This window comes from Halyomorpha halys, unplaced genomic scaffold, assembly GCF_000696795.3.
Source record: "Halyomorpha halys isolate HHAL.00 unplaced genomic scaffold, Hhal_1.1 Scaffold422.1, whole genome shotgun sequence".
Classification (NCBI taxonomy): domain Eukaryota; kingdom Metazoa; phylum Arthropoda; class Insecta; order Hemiptera; family Pentatomidae; genus Halyomorpha; species Halyomorpha halys.
In genome coordinates this window covers 986,420-1,008,031 of record NW_027111899.1, presented here as the reverse complement: position 1 = coordinate 1,008,031, position 21,612 = coordinate 986,420, and the positions used below count along the sequence as shown (strand labels likewise).

The 21,612-nt window shown below is 29.4% G+C and overlaps 2 protein-coding genes across 7 annotated transcripts in view; both read right to left on the bottom strand.

Annotated features, from left to right (window-relative positions):
- Positions 1 to 14,831, bottom strand: part of mmm (missing minor mitochondria) — a 54,413-nt gene extending 39,582 nt beyond the window's left edge. For 3 of the 6 annotated variants that reach the window (XR_010844043.1, XM_067049816.1, XM_067049821.1), the window contains exons 1-8: positions 14,627 to 14,716; positions 9,070 to 9,520; positions 7,121 to 7,329; positions 5,501 to 5,734; positions 5,131 to 5,280; positions 4,526 to 4,695; positions 3,547 to 3,737; positions 2,863 to 3,131 (exon numbers count right to left, since the gene is read on the bottom strand). Coding sequence is in view for 5 of the 6 variants with exons in the window: in XM_067049816.1 (XP_066905917.1) it covers positions 2,863 to 3,131; positions 3,547 to 3,737; positions 4,526 to 4,695; positions 5,131 to 5,280; positions 5,501 to 5,734; positions 7,121 to 7,329; positions 9,070 to 9,520; positions 14,627 to 14,635 (1,683 nt within the window). In the remaining variant the exon portion in view is untranslated. Of the gene's footprint in view, positions 1 to 2,862; positions 3,132 to 3,546; positions 3,738 to 4,525; positions 4,696 to 5,130; positions 5,281 to 5,500; positions 5,735 to 6,762; positions 6,963 to 7,120; positions 7,330 to 9,065; positions 9,521 to 14,626; positions 14,717 to 14,793 lie in introns of those variants that run through there. The other 3 variants (XM_067049819.1, XM_067049817.1, XM_067049820.1) reach the window with 3 other exon arrangements.
- Positions 14,832 to 14,940: 109 nt separating this feature from the next.
- LOC106682538 (selenoprotein M) lies at positions 14,941 to 21,087 on the bottom strand. The gene is made up of 4 exons (XM_014423449.3): positions 20,863 to 21,087; positions 19,106 to 19,176; positions 17,240 to 17,309; positions 14,941 to 15,138 (listed from the first exon to the last, which is right to left on the bottom strand). Exons 1-4 carry the CDS (start codon positions 20,986 to 20,988, stop codon positions 15,031 to 15,033), a joined length of 375 nt encoding a protein of 124 aa, XP_014278935.1. The 5' UTR covers positions 20,989 to 21,087; the 3' UTR covers positions 14,941 to 15,030.
- Positions 21,088 to 21,612: the final 525 nt, after the last annotated feature.

The window sequence follows — 21,612 nt, the reverse complement described above, 5'->3', positions numbered from 1 at the left end:
TTGATAAAGAGGCAAAATATAAGTAAAGTATACCATAAGAAATGAGTAGAGAAAAAAAAAAAATTGAAAACACCAATAATAATATAGTGAACATAAGTTATAACGTGGGTAAGGAAAATGGAGAAAAGAAGGGATGGTAAACTAAAGAAAGGGCAAACACCTAATGGATACTGCACCAATGACGGCCAAACTCTGAATTAAAACAGCCGTTACAAGAATGACTAAGTGCTTTTTAAGAGGAAACATTACTAGAGGGTAAAAATAATAAATAAAAAGTAGAAAATATTTAGAGGAAGAAAGTGTGTGAGAGGGTGACGACAAATGGTTATTGGAAGAGTTAAAAATATATATGAACGAACGAATTACGAATAACGAAGTACCGGAAGGTGACAGTGTCATGGGTATTTAACAACAGTTAAAAAGAGGAAACGTATATAAGAGGGGGACGACAAATGTGTAAAAAAAAGTTTAAAAGTGAAATAATACATTAAAAAGTGGGCGGAAAAAATAAAATGAATTAAAATAAAAAATAAATAAATTAAAAAAAATAAATAAATAAATAAAAAATGTGAAAATTACTTTTTTTATATATTAACTATTTGTGAATATGTTAATGATAAGTTGTTCTTGTCGGTTTTTAAATTGATGGAAGAAGGTTCTAATTGGATATAGAGGCTTTCAGAGATGAGCCTTTTGTCATGGTTATGAACTGTAGCAAGTATAGACGTTTTGTGGAAATCAAAGGAATGATTTAAAGAAATGTTCCGAAAGTTTAGAGGCAGAATGATTATGTGAGGAAATAGAATATTTGTGTTGTTTGATACGGTCTTTTAAGAGATTTTTGGTTTCGCCTATGTAAGCAGAATTACAATTAATGGTGGAGCAAGGGATGCGGTATACAATATGTGATCGGTGTAGAGGAGGGATAGTGTCTTTTAGTTTAGTATAAATATTAGATAGTGTGTTGTGAGGTCTGAAGGCAATACGAAGGTTAGGTATAGCAGAACATAAGAGTTTTTGAATGTTGTCGCTGAAAGAGAGGGGATATATGGGGATATATGGTAGTGATCTGTATAAGGGGGTAGAAAGGGGTTGTGAAGAATTAGGTGAAGTGGTGAGACGATTTTGGTAGTTGTGTAAAAGTTTATGAATGATATGGAGAGGGAAGTTATTAGCTAAGAGTATATGTTTGATGAGTGTGTGTTATTTTCATGGAATCGGGAGTCAGAAAGGGAAAGGTCACGATGAATAAGGTTTTTGGCTACGTTAATTCTTTGAAGGTAAGGATCTTGGGAGTAGTAATTTAGAAGTTTGCCTGAGTAGGTAGGTTTGGTGTACCAGTAAGTGGATATGGTATTGTCTGGGTTTCTTATGATGAGGAGGTCAAGGAACGGAAGGGAGTTATTATTTTCAATTTCAACAGTAAAATTAAGGTGTCGATGGTAAGAATTAAAGGCGGTTAAGATCTCAGGGATTTTATCAGGATTTAAAACAAGGAGGAGATCATCTACATATTTTTTAGTAAGAATAATGTCAACTGGAAAGAGTGGGATAATGGAATCGAGCAAATCATTAAGAACAATGTTGGAAAGATCGGGAGCTAGAGGATTTCCCATGGCCAGCCCTGGAATTTGGTTAAAGAACTGACCCTGGAAGGTAAGGTAATCAGATTTACAACAGACTTGAAGGGATTCAAGGTAGGAAAAAAGGTTATGGAAAGTGTGGGGTGCAATGGATGTCCAATTGGCTTTGACAATAAGAAGGGCTTAGTCTATAGGAATGTTGGTGAATAAACTCTCTACATCAAAAGAAACAAGAATATAATGGTCAGGAATAGTGAAGGATAATAAAAGATCACGGAAGTGAAAGGAATTATGAATATCACATGAATTATTGTGACTGAAGGTTTGTAAAGAGGGAAGTAAGAATTTGCTGAGTTTAACAGAGGAAGAATTGATATTGGAAGTGATCGGACGGAGTGGGGTATCAGGCTTATGAATTTTTGGAAGTCCATAAAACCATGGGGCAACAGAATTATAGGAAATGAGATTTCTGTACGTCGGGTAGTTGATTTGTTGGGAATGTGAAAGGTCCCTGAGGTGTTAGTTGAATTTGGTTTGTAGTGAGTGAGTGGGGTCAAGGGGTGTGGGTGCATATGTAGATCGGTCAGATAAAAGTAAAGCCATTTTTTCATTGTAGTCTGGATGATCCATGATGACTGTCATGTTGCCTTTGTCTGCTCTAGTGATAATGATGTCGTGATGAGATTTTAAAAAAGAACGGATAAAAGAAATCTCTTAAAAAAATTGAGGAGAAAAAACTTATTTGTGTTTCTCTTTGACCGCACCCCCAACCATCTTTTCCTCATAAATATTTTTGGTATTAACTGTAACAACTCTAGTGGAACTCAAAAAGCAAATTATACCAACAGGTGTAGATTCAGGTAAGAGCGAGAGGAGCAACCTCAATGTGTCCTTTATTCTGGGGAGGCCACTATTGAAAAATCAAAATTAATAAGTTTATATGCAGATGAATAATAATTTTATCACTTATTGTTGTGGAATTTAGGGAGGGTTTTATACACAAAGACAATGAGAGTGTTTTCTTTCTTATATATGCCATGACATATGGCCTAAGGGATGCGAAACTATCCCATGTCGTGCAGTGCCACTATCTACTGTTTTATTTTACAAACAAAATAATAAAACCTATTTTCTATATCTATGCCCTCCAACATAAAACTTGGACACAGGATGCTTGGTCTTAAAACCAAGATTAGTCAATTTTTTGCCATCTATTAATGTAAAAAAAATATATAGCTGAAAGAAAATGGTTCATATTAATACTAATTTAAAATGAGACCTTTGTTTGTAGGAGAAATTCAGTTGATGTAGCTGCTAAATCGTAATCCGTAGTATTATGCTTGCCTTTCTTCATATCTTTTTCTAACTTGTGAATTTGTTTTTTCCACAGATTTTCAACAAACTCATCAAACTGATTTGATGTTGGGAAACTGCTAAATAAATCTTCTTCGTACAAAATATTTTTATCTACCTCTTCCTCATCAGAATTATCATTTAGGTCACCTACTTTGACAATATGTTCTCTTCCATAAGCAACAGCTACTAGGCCTAAAATATATTTTAATTTTACAATCAAATACTACAATAAGTGAATAAAAGGATTCTTTGCAAATAATTAAACAATTTTTCAGCAGGGAAATTTAAGCATCTTAACCACGAATTATACATTTTTGAAAAATAGATAAACAAATAACATTCAACATAACAAAATTAAAGAAATAATGAAATATAATAATATTAACCTTTTTAATATTACTTCATATCACAAAACTCACAATCCTCACTTCAGCAAATAATAAACATGAAAAACCACTTATTTAAATAAAACCAAGTTAGATCCTTAAATTAAACAATTTATATGAATTATAAGTCACTCATTTTCAATCTACAAGTTGTATAAAACCAAAACATGAAATGAACATTTGAAGTTTATTTAAAAGAATAATAGATCTTAATGACATACCAGTTTGACTAGGATGCCAGGAAGTACCAGTAATTACTTTATCTTTGGTACCAATGAATGTTATCATGGTTGCATAGTGTTCATAAGGAATGTTTGGATACATACAGATATCCTCTCCTTCAGTGGCCAAGATTTCGTAGTCATCTCTATAGAGGTCATATTCTTCATTGTAAGTTAACAGAGTATCCACTCTGAAATCATTATCGAAGGAAATATTTTTGTAATAAACATATTAATAAAATATGGTAAATATAAATAACATAGACTCCCCTCTATCAGTATCCATTTTACGAGAAAAAAGTATTAATATTTCTTTAAATTAGCAATTGAAATCTGTCTCTACAAAATTAATATTTATTGCTGAAAATACAATATTAGAAATATGCTACCTTGGACCATGCTTTCAATAAAAAGGACCAGAATGGGACAGAAGACATAGCAAAGTATTCTTGATTCATGATAATGGATAATGACTATACACCACTGCACTCTTTAAAACTAGTAACAGACAGATTCAAAGAACATGCCTGGGATGTATCAACAAACCCGCTGTATTTGCCAGATCTTTCTCCTTAAATTTACACTTGTTTCAATCCATAGCATACGTGCTTTTTGAACAGTACTTCAAAAGATAGGATAAAATGAAAATTTGGGTTTCTGGATGGTCTGCCTAAAGTAAAAAATATACCAACTTGTTACTAATCTTCCCTCTGTTATTATTTAGTTTAAAACAATTTTCAATCAAATGCAGAAATTGAAATCAATGAATTTTCATAATAAATTACATTTCACTACTTGAATTTTAGGGTAATTAATAGGAGTTTTGGGTATTTAATGAAGTTATTGGAGGAAGAGTAAAATTTCAGCAGTTTTTAGGCTTTTAGTTAAGGCCTTTTAATCTTCAGATGATCATTAAACATGAATCATAACTTAAATACCAAGGAAGAAACTTAATCATTAATATTAACTGAATACCAACTTGTTATAAAATCCTGTTAACTTCTCATTGAGCACTTCATAATCTAAGTCTAGTACTTCTAGCTTTTCCTTAAATTCTTCAACTCTCATTTCTGTAGTGAATTGTGTAGCTGAATTCACTGGAATTTCCGGTACTGTCTGTGCATAAGATTCCTGGGTCAAAGGGCATGACTAAGGAGAAAAAGAATAATAATTAATTGATAAAATTGAAAATCATTATTAAAAATACATATCAGTGTGGTGAATTTAAATTTAATGTTGCCTGAATATATGCTTTCAATTAACCTAAATAATAATCATTAGGAAAATATATAGTTTGAATGTCAACTTTTAAAATTATTTAAGTAGGCCTTATCAGAGTATAAGTAAACATTCAATGCTTAAAGTATTTTTACTGTTTATAAAGGCCTTTAGTAATGTGGAGTAGCGCTTCTGAAACGAGGAGTGTTGGAAATACCATAGTGATTTACTTCATTTATTTCTGCTACACTCATGTATTCATAATTATGAACATTTTCTTCAATAAATGAGAAGATTAAAAAAGAAAAATTCCAACATATATATAATATTTGTCATTTAGCAGATAAGTCACAATTTTCCCATTACCTGGGTATATTTGTCAAATACAACTCCTTCAATATTTTCTATCATGAGAAGACCATCTTCTATCAGTTCAGTGTAGTAATTTACTTGATCAAATCCTTCAGAGAAAAGTTTCTCATGATAGTCTTTTTTTATATAGCAATCAAAACTGATCTGTAAAACAAAAAAATAATTGAAATTGATAGATAGTTTTAAGAGTAGTAATGTATTTCACTTTAGTATGAAAATAAGGTACTTCAAAACTATGATATAGCTTTTATTAATTATTGAAAGTTTCACTTTAAACAATATGTTTTAGGATAAGTACGACAAATCATCCAAGTTAATAATACAAAAAAATTACAAACTTTTTTTAGAGAAAATTTGTACCAACTTGAGGCCTTGTATGCTTTATTCCTGCAGTATCCATTTCTTCTTCAGTGCCAAGACTTTTCCAAACTCCAATTGGATGATTTAACCGCGTCATCACTTTATTCCATGTACTTAAATGACTAGCTTTGATTTCTTCCAGTAGTAAAGTTCTTCCCGGTATGGTAATAGCTACTAAAAATGAGTCACATTCCAGTAATGTAGCTCGCCCCACGAGAACCTCTTCTTCCGGATAATTCTATTTTAAATTAGAATGAAAATGATAAAATTTGTTTGGTAATCAAATTTATTAAGAAATAGAAAATTATTTCACAAATTTCAAAGATATCCTCACAAATTAAAATATAATATTGCACATCTAGAATAAAATAGTCATAATGCAAAATTATTTTTATCAGATTTTTTGTAGTTGACACCCCAGCCCATTCAGTGGGCTTTCTTCAAACCAATACCTAATCAAACTAAAAAAATACAATTCAGTTAGAGAAGTGATGTAACAGCTTGATATTCTCCTGATCGTCGATTACTTATTTGAAATGTGTGAATGTATAATGTAATTCAAAACATAAAAACAATAGTTAGCCATATCAAGCAATATGACTATAGTAAAGAGGAAAAACAAATATAGCGTTCATTATATTGATAATTAGTTTCAAAAGAGGTCAATGTTACAGTAATTACAGGCAGTTTTCGACTAACGACAAACAATAAAAAATTAACATTTCTTTTAAGACAATCCACCGTATAGGTAATGTTGAATTTTTTCTCCCATTAGTTACAAGCCCCTAACTTGTCTGAACAAGATGATTCAAACGTTATGGATGAAAATCGAAATAATGCAATCTATTATGTCACCCGATGTGCTATTTGCACCTAGCGTCTGTCCAAAAATAATGTATTACGTAATTATTTCTACATATGTACATTTAGCAAAAAATGTTCTCCTAAATATTGTGATGTTAATTTTTTCCCCGACAGATGTAGATGAACGGAACCCGTCGTAGCTCGAGAACTGTCTGTAATTTGAATAATCCTCCAAAGTAGTTATACTCACGATGATAGCTATATATTTAAGTTTGCATTAAAATATTTGAAGAAATTCTGAAAGGAAATTGATAATAAATTGAAACTATAACTGCAGCCTGAACTTCAGCAATCGAATCAAGATGTAGGTTGGTGTCTCAGTGTTAAATAATTTTTTTTTTATTATCTCCTGCCTGGTCATTTCTGTCATATGAGGGAGATATCTGTCTACTGGTAACTAACCTATTAACCTATTCTAGCCAGAGTGGTGAGGGGAGGAGGGGAGTCAAGTTTTCATTCATTAGGACACCATGAAATAATCAAGCCGAAATAATCAACCGGATTCGACCCAATGTCGCTGCAGTTGCGAGGTTGCTTAGGTGACGTATTAACTCACTTGGCTACAAACGCCTTCAGTGTTTATTTACTTGCTTTTCCTGTCTCTAAAAAAAAAAAAAATCAAATTAATAAAGAATTCAATTCTAAAAGACAGTTGTTTCCCTCTCTCCATTCAATCCAAATTGATTTTTAAAATACAATATACCGTAAAAAATGTCTCAGGAACTAATAGCTGAAATAGTCATTAATCGTAATAATTTACCTGCAAAGTTACTGCGTATTCATAAAATGGAGATTGTTCACCGTCTCGTTTTATTGATGCTAAAACATTATCTCTAGATATTATCTTCCAAGGCATCTCCATGAAAATATCTACTCCAACTTCACATTTCAATTCTTTTTGAAGGTCTTGGTTGATAGTTATATTTATGATTTGAATAAGTTCCTCTGACCCTGAATGAGAACCATCACCTGCCAAAGCAATATGACTAGTCATTGTGAGTTAAATCGTTAACTTATGCTATGCTATAATTAGTGGTGTACTAAGAATATCCCTTGCTGTTCACAGGAACCCATTTCATAGGTCCGTCCGGCAGAATAGCCTACATTCGACCAATCGCTTCCAGTTTGTTTAGTGCTAAGGGCTATTAAAAAAAAAATTGATCAAGTCGACTGTTGGAGTGTAAATAATGTTAAAATGTTTTCATTAACTTGTTCTTTACACCTACATGGTCATTTGTGACATACAAGAGGATGGAGGAGATACAGGAAAAGGATGAAAGTTTTCCTCCAGGTAACCAATCTATTTTAACCAGGATGAGAGGATCTAGTTTTCATTCCGCGGGGCCACCTCGAAATAAAAGTCAACCTGTGTTGATCCGCCACCGCCGCAAACTCCAGGTTCTGAACTCCCTCGACTTCAACCGCATCATATTACCATATTAACACGTATTTCCTCAACATCGGTTACCCATAAGCTCCTTAGTACGTTCCGAAGATAATATTCATAATGCATACTCCATAAGGAAGGATGTTCTTGAATAACACTAATTAGATTCTTGAGGTCCATTTATACAAATAAAAAGAAAACAGTAACTCCAAATTTCCTCTCTTCCTGGTACTTTTCAACCGACTAGAACCGAAAATACCTTCTCGTTCACTATTTTGGATGAAATGTTCGTACCTAGTGAATAAAAAACATGAAAAAAAAAACATGCATAAGAAGATAACAATTACTATGTACTTTTTAAAAATGTTATTTCTGTATAGACTATGTTTAGTTATAGTCCAAGAGCCCAAGATAACGAAAACTATATACAGTTAAGAGTCAAAATTGAAGACTGCCAATCATAATTAAAGAGGATAAAAAATGGCGGCCATTAAGAAGTACAAAAAATACATTTTTGATTTCTTTTAAGTAAAAAACAAAACGTGCCTTATTTGCTTTCAGAAAATTATTCAGTTTTTACCTAGACTATATAGAGGAGATATAATAAAATGCCATTAGAAGGTAAATATTGAAGTATTTAAGATGCACTCCATATTTTAAAAAACCTACAAAACTAAAATACTTCATATCGCATTATTAAATTTGAGTAAATTCTCTCAAATATGACCCATATAGTTTGTTATAACTATTATAAATGTCATAAACTACCTTATAGTACATTCAACTAGCTTTAATTTGAGTGCTTACAGACCCTGTACGTCTAATTGTACCTGAGAAATAGTTTTTCATAAACCAAATATTTTGCTGAAATTACTAAATATAATCATTTTGAGAGTTTATTTCGGCAACTTTCATGAAAACTATTACTCTTATAAAATACTTTATCACTTTATTAAACTAAATAAAATTTGAGTGGTAATAAGCATCTATACGTCAAAGAATTCCTGAAATATAGCTATCTCAAAATAAATTTAGTGTCTAGGATTTTTTGTTATGAAATGTTGCAATAGAATTAACTGCAATTTTTCTCCTGGACTCCTTGACCAATTTCTCTTATGTTAATCAAAAAGTAGAAGAAAAATTCATACCTCCCAATCATATATAAATCTCTAAAGAGCGGTTTAAAACAGAAATTGACAGTTTTTAATCAAATGAAAAGGCTTCCGCCATTTTGGGGGAGTAGGGGTAAACTATTACCAAGATAATAGTAATGATTCATTGGAAAATGTTTTAGCAGCCATAATATCAGATAATATACCTACTCGACTCGATCTGTTTACTCTTCCTGCCACTAGCCTGGCTGAACCGGATCGACTGACTAGTAGGTCTAATAACTTTACTTTCTCTAGAAGTGGTCTTTCTTGCATGCGAACCTCCCGAAGTGTGTTTGCTCGGCATACCAGAAGAAATTCTGCTGGGTGATTTTGTTATTCTCGTTGAACGCCGAGATGGTTTTCGAAATTTGGATACTTCTTCAACTTCCTCAACTCTGGGTTTTTCTTCCTCTACAATTGGTTCATCATTTTCTTCATTTTGTTTCTTTATTTCTTCATTTAAATTCAGTTCTCGAATTATGTCAGCCAATGGGTGGGTAAAGATGCTTGGTTTGCCGGCAAGTTCTTCAATGTTCAACAGTTCTTGCACTTCTTCATCTTCTCTCAGTTCGTTTAGCTCTGAGATAGCTTCCTTTAAACTTTTATCGACCTCCTCCAACTGAAATATGGAAGATATAAATAATAAACAAATATTTTAACATAAATATATACTAAACACATATACTCACAGGTACACATAGGTGATCTAATTTAGCTATCTATTACTCCACCAAAATTTCCAGTTTATTAGTACTGGAAGTTATTTTCTATTTACTTATAACATGTGATTAATAATAAAACTGAACAAGCATAAATTATACTCGAAAAATTGTTAGTTGAACTTTATATTTCATATAGACAATTAAGGGGTTTAGTCTAGTCAAAGAGCCCTGGAGGAGAGAAGGGGAAGAGAGGAGAATTATTTCATTCCATTATTTTATTACTTTAATGAACATTATAACTATTTACAAGTCAAAATTGATGATAATATAAAACATAATTGGGGGAGGGGAGAATAAAAAATAGTGGCTGCTTTAAAAAAATAATTTTTCATTCGGAGCTCCTTATCTTTAAAACTACTTACAACCCTAAAAATCTTAATATAACATAATGATGAGTTAATAGTAGACCGTGGATTTATACATAAAGGAGAAGATGGTGGGGTGTGCAATCAGTGAACAACACAAATAAGTATAAAACTTATTTATTAGTGCCAATGTTTCAGCTAGAATTTTAAGCCTTCATCATGGCTAAAAAGAAAAAAATAAGATAACAACCAATGAAAAAAAGGATATACAGAATGATTAGAAAATAACTAACATTATAGATACATAAATAGTGTTAACAGACATGAAAAGTTTGATGTTATTATATAACATATATTAAATCAATAGGTTATATAATAACATCGTTATTTGATAAAAATAACGATGTTATTATATAACATATGATATGAAGTTGAGTATTATATGAAGATAAAGTTTGAGAAGAGTAATATTAAAATTAAATAAGAGGATAGAACAAATAACAAAATATACATGAAAGTTAGTAAATATATGTACAAAATGAAAATTAGTTAAAATAAAGTAATGGAAGAAGTGGGAAATTAAAACATATATATAAATAATTAAATATGTATTGCCTCACTCAACCATCTTCTCCTCATAGTAATATAACATAATTTAAATTTTTCCAAAATATGTGTCCTAATAAAGATGTTAATGCTCAGTATTTCACGAGATACAGTTTTTCAAGAAGCAACTTTTTTTTTTTTTTCCAAATAACAAAAATGAATATTAAGAGAAATGATTTTTATTAGCTCTCAATTAAAGAGTAGTAGCAGGAGTCATGATAGTTGCCATGATATTCGCCAAAACAAATTTGCAAAATGTTGATTAATCGTTTTTTTTTTTTTAAATCCTCCTGAAAAACTATATATCCACAAATATTAGATATGCAGATGCCTATTAGCACCCAATTAAAGCCATATAAATGTACTATAAAGTAGTTAATGTTTATCTTCCTAGGAGCAGCCGATTCCATGATATTTCCCAAAACATCTTACTTTAGTTGGTAGTCATTAATTTTGACTAATAACTGTATATAGTTTTCACCAAAGTGATAAAAAATTGGGCTGGAATAACTTATTTTTTCTCCTCTTGGGCTTTTGGACTAGTCCTACATGATAGCTGGACAATAAGAAAATTTTTATAATGTTAAAATGTAGTTAATTACAATGTTTCATCTTCAACTAGCAGTCACTATAACATAATATAAACATTTCTCTCCTAAGAAAACCAATTTCTTAAAGATTCTTTCAACTATTTATGAAATCAGCCTTGAAAAATCCAGGGTAAACCAAAAACTTCAATTTATAAAAAATTTCAGTTACCATGTTTTACAACCGAATGTCTCAAATACTCTGAAGAGCCAGAAAAGAAATAATTAATTTTAAAATTAAATTAAAGTGAAATTTATGATCTCGTGAGTATTTAGTTGATTATTACTGCATCTTCTGGTCTTGAACATGCAATCAATCTGTCTTAAAACTGGGAGATCAACCAGAAGAGAATTAGAATGCACTAAAAAAATTATATCTCATATGAGATCAGAGACAAAGATTACCTGTTGTAAGTAATCCTTGAATGCTTCTGATTTATAAACAACATTTAGTTAGGTTAATTAAATAGGTTTTATTGCTTAAAAATTAAGGTAGTAAGGTGAACCAGGGTTAGTAGAAGATTGGGTTCAACATTCCAGCTGAAAAGAGATAAACTCAAGATTCATACCTGGAGCCATTTGGTAAGAGGCCCCAACGAATGAAATAGACAAAAAACGGCTCCTTGTTACAAGTAAGAAAAACTAAATTTTTTGTTATGTTTTTAAATTTTTAAACATTAATAAAAGAAGTTAGGAAAAAACCTTATTAGTTTTTTCCAGGTTGAAAACACTTTTCCAGAAATAAGAGTAGTAATACAGATGTATCATATATGGTTGGAAAGCCAAAGATTTAAGCAAAAATCATTTTTAACATATATAAAGTCTTAAAAGGTAAAGGGGAATAACGAGAAACATGAAAATAAAAGTTCTGTTCTAGTATGAGTTTGTGCAGGAGCATGCACAGGTTTTTCCGTTTAATCAGTTTGATAAATGTTTTCGCCACCATACATATTTTTTCTTTCGGCTCAACCTATTTATAAGCATTTTAATTGACAAGATAGCTTCATTAAATCATTCTTAGTATTTTAAATATTAATTTTATTAGCAATTTAGAATTCAATAAATGGTTAAGAGCAGAATTCATATTTTAGTAAACTGTTATATTTTTGTCATACTTTTGCAAAAGAAAAATGCTAAAAAAAAACACAACAAGAAATAATAAAATTAATTTCTGAAAAAAGTTGAAGTTAAAGTTATTCAAACTGTCACTTGAAAGGGTCATTTGGAAAATTAATAAGGGAAATGTTGCCACAGTGAATAATATAAACATCTCTCCTGAAACGGATGAGGATTAATTTTATCTATAAGTAGGGTAGTAGATAGTTGATTAATGCATGCACTACGCCACATCTTTAAAATTGCATTTCTAGAAATGAGATAAAATTGGACTAAGAATTGCCCACTATTTGAGTCACTCACACGCTGTGTGGTAGGAAGAGTACTAAGGTTTATAACATTAAATGTTATAAGGTTTGTAACGTTAAATGTTATAAGGTTTATAATGTTAAATGTTATAAGGTTTGTAATGTTAAATGTTATAAGGTTTATAATGTTAAATGTTATAAGGTTTGTAATGTTAAATGTTATAAGGTTTATAATGTTAAATGTTATAAGGGATGTAATGTTGTAATGTTAAATGTTATAAGGTTTATAATGTTAAATGTTATAAGGTTTGTAATGTTAAATGTTATAAGGTTTATAATGTTAAATGTTATAAGGGATGTAATGTTAAATGTTAAAATTTTATAAGGTTTATAGTGTTAAATGTTATAAGGTTCATAATGTTAAATAGTAGATATTGTAAGTACTCTTCCGAACTTCTTTGCCATGTGATAAATGGATTATAAAATTGTCCTGAAAGATTTTAACATTAACAAAACAGCCGTAACTGAAAAAGTAAAAGTTAACATTTAAAGTAATGGATAACCTGAAAAAAAATGGAGGAAATGAAGACATTCGAACATTCTGAATAAATTAATCCCTTACCCTTACTATTTAGTTATTGTTTTACCAGCATTGGGAATTAATCCCTAATTGATTAGTCTTGAGACATCAGACTAAATGCAGGAAACAAGGTCAAATCTGTCTTACAATAAGAAGAATTAAAAAATTCTTGAAGTATGGAGGGAGATATAATAAATTACATAAATATTAAAATGATTTGGTCAAGCAAAATATGAATAAATAACTACAACTAATAATAAAAATTGCTTTAATTAAAAATAGGCAGGTAAAAATAACGACAATGATAACATGAACAAAAAACTAATTTCCTTCATAAATTTAAATGTTTAAATAATTTATTCACTCAATTAAAGTAAATTATAAAAATTAATAAAGAAATAACTTAGGTAATAACGGTAAAATATTCAGTTACAAAAACAATAAGGAAGAAACCAGTATAAGGAGTGTAATAATAATTTTACTGATCCCAATGAAATTGTAATACATTTTTTAAGTACAAGTGTCAACTGCTGAGAACAGATTCCAGCTGTAGAAAAAATTTCTCAACCTTTAAAGGAATCCAAAAATTATTATAGAAATTTATATTACTTGGAAGAAATTAACCAATTTTCATTAATAATCTATATGGCTCATCTACTTTGTAAATGTTTTATCCAATATAAAGTGATCAGATTTTATCCTTTTCTTATACTTGCTATTTGGGCAAAAAATTGGCAAGATCAAAAAATTAATCTTTATGATACTACAATGGACTTTTTGTGTACTTAAACTTATAATTCGTCTCCACCCGGTGGTTTTCTTTTTGACGAAAATGTATAACATAATTAAAAATTAAAATATGTTTTTTTGTATAATGAAATTCCCATGAATGATGGTAGCAATGAATTGAGAGTTGAGTTTTGTATACAAAAGAACACATATATAAATTGGAAAAATACAAGAATAAATCTTGAGAACAAAGTAAAATCAAAAAATTTGATAACTTAAAAAAAATTTTTTTAATAACAAATTTACAAGGAAAATGACTCATCTATTGTAATTACATTATGATACCAAACTGAAATATTAGGCTACTAATAATATTATAACTTTTAATTTCTTTTTAACATGAAGCCAAAGCATTTCAATATACATTATAAACAAATATCTAAAATGGAATTCCACATAAGTGTGGATTTGTAAGATATTCACAATATATATATTTTAAACTATATGTTCACACCTATCTCATCCCTCTTACTATTAAAAAATAGGTGTTATAATTGTAATTCTTTAATTTGAAAGAAATACTCTAGATAACTGCTATATTTAATAAAATAAAAAATTAATTACTTATCTGACATTGCAATGCATATGAATTTTTTTTTGCATAAGAATAGAGGATAACATTTCACAAGGATTGGTAAAAGTAAATTCATAGATACAATCTACAATGTGGTTCCATAATTACTTCATTTAATTTTATAAATTATATAGGAATAAATTGTTAAAGTAGCCTTATTGTTAAGCGTTGTTATTACAATTACAATCCATGTTTTACCTCCTCCATTATTTTCTAATATGGGAACAACAGGAAGGGATTTGGGTAATACTTCAGATATTCACAACAAAAAATATCTTCACCAGTACACTACATGAGAAGAAAAAGAGTGATTAAAAATTCTTTTGAAAAGTACTTTTAAATAAAGTTATGAGATATGAACTTACTTCACTTAATTAAAAACAATACAACAATAAAATTCAAGTATATCTAACTACAAGAACAGAAACTGTCAACCTATCCACCTAAACAAGTCTGTTGCTATGGAGACTTATAGTAAGCATAATGTTTATTGACAAATACAACATTAATCATATGCTTCAAAATCAAACCAAATTTATGAATTTATTGAAAAAAAATATATAAAATTACATAAATATACATGATGATCAAATGATAGCAAATCACAGCTCCTTTTCAACTTTCTTGCTCTTCTTAGCGAATCCCTTTTCTTTTAGTAGAGCATTGCATTGTTTTCTGGAAAGGTCTCTCAAAGGAATTCTATCTACTTCCTACAAAAATATAATAGACTTATAAATAATTGGTAAAAAGTGATCTATTTAAAAGCTTTTTAATTAAGCACATTATCAATTTAAAAAAGATATATAAAAATATAATAGATATTAGTTTAAACTTTTATTTTTATTAAATTATTACATTTACTGTTTTACAACAAATTTATACTAATTTAGCTCATTACATTTATAATTAAAGTGATGTCTTAATCTCCAAAAATTACTTTACATACTAAGCCCAGCATTATAGGACTGATTTATTTGGATAACTGACTGGTTAATAAAAGTTTTTATTTGACCACATATAAATTGATAAATAAGAAATATCAACTAATTAACTTTTTCAAAATAAAATCAATCTATCCCTTCTTACATGTTTTAATCAATCTTATTAACAGGGGTACATTGAAGCTATTCCATAAAAGTATCAATATTAAGTCAGTTATGATTTTTCTTTTTTTTTCTAGGCTCAAGTCATTTTAAGCTAATTATTACCATATTTATTGTTATAAAGTAATATGAAAATAAGTTATTTCCATTCTCAGTAATCAAATAATCTTATCAGAAGATATGAAATATCTTTAATTTTAAGGATCACATCCTTAAACACTATCAATCATACTATTAACTAATTAAAAATTCTTCTAATATATTTTTCACCATATACACATCAATAACATGGTCAATACTTTAAACATGTAAAGATCTACCTTGCTACCTTGCTCTTTTGTAGACTTCGTCATACATATTAGAGTACCACAACTGAAAAGCAACCAACTTTAATTTCATTAAATTGCACCTAAGAAAGAAAACTGAATTAATAAGAAATCACCAATCAAGTAAGCCTAACATCCAGTCAACTTGCAAAAAATGGCAATATTAGTTGTCAATCAGAATGAATTTATTCAAATAGAAAACTTCATTAAATTGTTAGAACAGAAACAGAAATTTTTAGTTAGGCCAAATAATTCCTTTTATTTAAATCACGTTAAAGCTCTGTTATAATTGTAATGTAAAGTTAATTATGTGCTTATATTCAATCATTAAAATTAACTCATGTAGTCCACTAATTGATCATTCATTACATAACCAGCTCTAAATCACTTTTTTCTTTTCATCCATGGGTAATATTTAGTTCCCTCTAAACTACCCTCATAATTAAATATATATAAAGATTCAATTGATATTTAACAAAACCAGACAATGCAAAACATACAGTTGACAACACATGTATTGATGAAATGAAATTCTGATTCAATAATACTAATAGTGTCGAGGGAATGTCACAAATGTCTAAATGTATTAGTTTACTCTTGTTTCTAAAATTATATCATTTTTAACTGAAACAGAACTAAAAAAACAAAAAAAAAAAAAATAAAATTAAAATTATATAGAAAAAATATTAAAAGTAAAACGTTAAAATTTGTAATCTTAAAACTTTGGAATGATTTTTATTATATTTTAAAGTATAATTCATTCAAGTTTCAGAGGCGAATTCATAAATGGCATTTAAGCGAAATGTTTCACTAAAGAAAGTAAATTTTGATATAATTCCACGTAACCTAAGCAGAAACAAAACCTACATTCAGGTAGGTGGTTTAATTAGATCCCTAAAGTATATTTTGAAGTTATTATTATTCAATATATGAGAAAAAAAAAAACTCTACAAATGTAAAGAATTTCAGTGTTATTTACTTAGGAAATTCCATTTTTTCTCACATACTAAGCTCTCGTTTTTTTGTGTATTATAAATTTTGTCAGTCTGTATGATAGAAGTTAAAAGGTAAAAGCTATAATATACTTCCTGAAAATGAAATTTTCTGCTATTCTCCTTTTCTCTTTCACATTAAACATATGAAACTGACAGAAAAGACAACAGATGTGGCACTTATCTTGTTACAGAAGTGCTGGTGTGGATGTGACCCTTATTTGTTCAATTACTACTGTTTATTAAACTTTTTAACTTAGATGTAATTGCCCACTTTTGTGAGTTTTTTTTTTTAATAGCTTTTAGTGCATATATGAATTTGAAACAAAAAATACAAATATTTTTTATTATAAAAGCATGATAGTAAAAAACTTTTTTTTCCTTTCTCACCTTGTGGTCATGTGAATAGAGAACAAGTTCTGGTTGAGCACCTTGGATATGCTTAAATTCAGCATCCTCACTTTTATTTTTTAAGGAACACTAGCTATCAAATAAATACCAGTATAATCTAATGAAACTTAGAAAAAAAAAATTAGAACAATTCAGGTAATCTATTAAATCCCAATGAAAAATTAATATAATATTCAAATTTTTCATTTCCTTTCCTACCAGATTTTTAGTAATAGAGGTTTTTATAGAAATAGATATAAAATCAAATTTTTTGTAAAGTTGATCTCTCAAACATTTTGAAGTACTGAGATATTACACATTTTCAGGGTTCAATGTTTTTGTAGTCAGTTAATAGAAAAGGCCAGTCTGTAACCGAGGTGTCGACTTTAACTACCTCGTTACTGTAGTGGTGCCATTTTGAGTCTCGAAAGGTCAACTTTAATTTTGTAGCAGTCCCACATAATGAAAACATACCCCTACCACCATGGTTACAATAGGGTGGGAACCAATAGATTTAGCGAAACAATTCATAGATGTCATAACCATGCTACATTATTGTTTCTAATCCTTATGAAAGGTTATGCAGTATTAAACCATTAAAAATTAAAATATATACCGTTACAATCCATGAAGGGTCAGGGATTCAGTACAATGTAAGAAAGTACTGTAAATAGACCAACGGTTGTGCAAGGAGGTGATTTGGTCAGAATCATACCAGATTTTTACCTAATTTAGGTGGCTGGGTGGACACCAGGAGGGCTCCAGGACCCACAGGAGTTGACACATGGCTACAGTGTAACAGAAAACAATTTTCTGACCAGCCGAATTCTAACTCGGGTCCTTGGAGTTAGTAGCATTGTGCTACCTTGCTCCCAGTATTAAACCATACTTTGAAAAATTGAGGGTAGGTTCCTTTTCTGCTGCAGAGGGTCCAAATAGACTTTAATTTATTTATACATTCTTTTGTAATCATAACACACAAACGTTCCTTAAATTTTTTTTTTAAGTTTTGAAAAGAAAATGAACCACAGTTTCTAGTTTTTTTCTAAACCAACTGCTAATTACACTTATTACCTCCATAATTTATTATACTATTAAGGATAACAATGCGCATATATTTTCATAAATGTTTATTATTCCAATTATTTCAGATAAAAGCATGGGAACATTTTTTCTTATTTATTCAAATTCTATTTTTGGCAATAATACCCTTTGCAAAATAAACAACCGAAACCGCCAGATGATGAGGAAATACCTCAAAAAGTCAACAAGGTTAAGTAATCATCATTAATACAAGAAAAGCGACATCATCCATTAATTCTCCAGGTGTGGTCAAATAGAAATATTTTGTACTATTTGAGTTTTATTTGACCGCACCCGGACTATATTCCATTTATTGATACACATGGTCAGTCAGCAATCTTCAAGCATTACAAATTGAAAATTGATGTTTAATTTAAAAAATTTTCTAACAGAAAAACATGATCCATATTGAATATACAAGCAAAAATAGCATCATTTATGAAAAATTCGAACATTACTATCTCTCTGTCTCTCTCTTAAACAATACAATAACCACATTTTTATAGGATAGATTTGAGCTAGCTAACAATCCACAGTAGAAAGCTCTGAAACAAAAAGAGTTTAAAAGGTTTTGGGAAAAAGAGAATAATAATAAATGGACCAAACAAAAGCCAGCTTCATGGAGGTAACGGAAAAGCTAAAATGTTAATGTTGGCATAATACATCAAAACAAAAGCAGATAACATCTCTTATTTATTGTTTAGTAATCAACTAAAACAAAAAATCTAATACTTTTTTAAGTTTCATTAATAAATATTAAACATAAAAGAGAAAGAAGGATACTAATTAGGAACATCTTCAAAAATAAAAGCTCTCACTTCTGGAAGTCGATTAAGAGAGCATCCACTGCAGCTCTGAAACCATAAAATACATTTGTATACATTGTATATCTTTAAAGCGTATTATAAGGATTTTAAAATTATAGGACTTAGGAATTATAAAATATAATAAAAATATTTTAATTTTAGGTAGTTTTGTGAAAGGTTTTTCGATCAATGTTTTGAGACTCTTCTCCTATCTTCAGGATAAACAATCTTTTCAGTAGTTACATTGTCATTTTGATTTTTATCTGTAGTTCTATACTTTGTCTTAAATTAAAATATTTTATGATTTATACTGCTCTAAGTGTTTTATTTTCACTTGAGTTTGATAGTGAAAATAAAACACTTAGAGGGTACATCATAAAATATTTTAATTTAAGACAAAGTATAGAACTATGGATAAAAATCAAATAACTCCTGAAAAGGAAAACATTGATGGGAAAATGTGTATGATATACAGACATTAAAAGGAAGTACTTTTCATAAAACTATCTAATATAAAAACAGAATCTTCTAATGTGAAAAACATTTTAAAACATATTGTATTATTTGGTAAGTTCTATTCAGTCTAAGTTGGTAAGTTCTATTTATTGTAACAAGTGTCACCTGATAAAATTGGTAGCTAAATTTCTATACACAGAGAGTATTTTTCAAATAATTCATCAAAAAATATACAACTCAGAACATCATCAACCATTCAATGGTTGATGATAACCATGAAAGTGAATTTTGGTAACAGTTGACAAGTGTCAATCCAGCATAGGGAGTGGGCTGTACACAGTTATAGTGTTTCATTTTAGTGAGTTACGACTTTCATTACTATTACTACTGTTTTAATTGGATCAAAGCCATTGAATTCCGTTTCTTCAAAAGATGAATCGTTTCACCTGAAGATTGGGGGCCAAATTCACAAAAATGCAAATTACCTTATGGTTTCAAGTTATAATGAATGGCAATGGTTGACTGTTATGTATAAGTAACTACAGACCCATCAGCCATGTTAGAGAAACACCTATGGACAAATTCCTTAATTTTTATTAACCATCAAATTAGTATCAGATACTTGTACTTAGGATGCCATCATTCAATAACTCAATAAAACACTAAACATATAATTTAGTCATTATCAGAAAACAGTTAAAATGATAGTTATATAAATATAGATAGGTCTATAATCATGGTTTGTATTAAGTAAATACTAATAAGACTCCTCAAACTGGTATTGAACCAATATTGCTTTTGTTCCATGCAAGCTGAAACCTTCTTAATTGATGAACATTATTTTTCAATTTTAAATATCAAAATAACATAGATAAAAAATTGTGAAATTTAAATCACATAAGTAAATGCAAAATGTTATCAATCACATGAAATGACTTTACAAAGGATTTGTATGAATAAATGTTATTAAAGTTCAAAAATTATAGTGTTTATGGCAGAATTACATAATACTCGACTGCAACCTGCATTATAGTCAAATTAAAATGTCTAGTTTAAATGTTTTTCCTTCTAACTATTATCGTTAAGAAATGGAATTTCATTCAATTAGTAATTAAACTAAGAATTACTACAAAAATTGTACTATTCAAATAAACAAGTTGTCAAATAGTATTTCATTACATAGAAATTGTAAAATTAAATAATCTTAATTATAACAATTAATTAATTAAACCTAGGAAATTAAATTAACTTCGAACTATAGTATAGTATAGAAGTTACCTGTATTTCAGCCTTAGAAAATTTTCGATCTAATTCCGGTTCACTGCTGATCGCTAAGTGTAATAATATACATAAGAGAACAATAACAAGTGGAGAACCACCTGAGGAGTTAATAATGTTTCCCATTTTAACAAAATTACAAGAGACAAGCTACTAACAAACAGATACCGGTCCTATCTTATCAAGCCGAGTTCAAGTTGACAACTGGAAGAAGGAACTCGATAGCAAAGAGGTGGGACGTAACATTAAGCATACCTCTACGGCGAACAATGACGTCAGAAGCTGACAAGTTTCATGATAACATATCATATTTTTATAAATTTTTAATGCGTGTTTCAATTGAAATGACTATCGATGAATCATAAGGAAATCTCTCTATTAAACAAGTTAACAATCTTTATTCAAGTGATATGATGGTAAGCTTGTAAAATGTTTTTAACCGCATTAATTGGCGTGAGCGAAGATATTGTGCAAAATGGGTTAGCTTGGGGGGTAGCTGGCGCTGCCGAAATTATTATCAACATGTTTATTTCATTTGTAGATTTATTTTAAACCCATTTTTATTTATAATTCATTTTATGTTTCATTATTTTACATTTGTCTGAGTCGCAAACCCATTTGAAAACTCTCGCCATATGATATATGAGTGTCGTTTTATGGCTTAAAACACTTTTAATATTTGGTTCATAATTATAGTGTAATTTGCTGGTATCTTTCCTTGAATAAACATTGTTAACTTGATCAATAAAG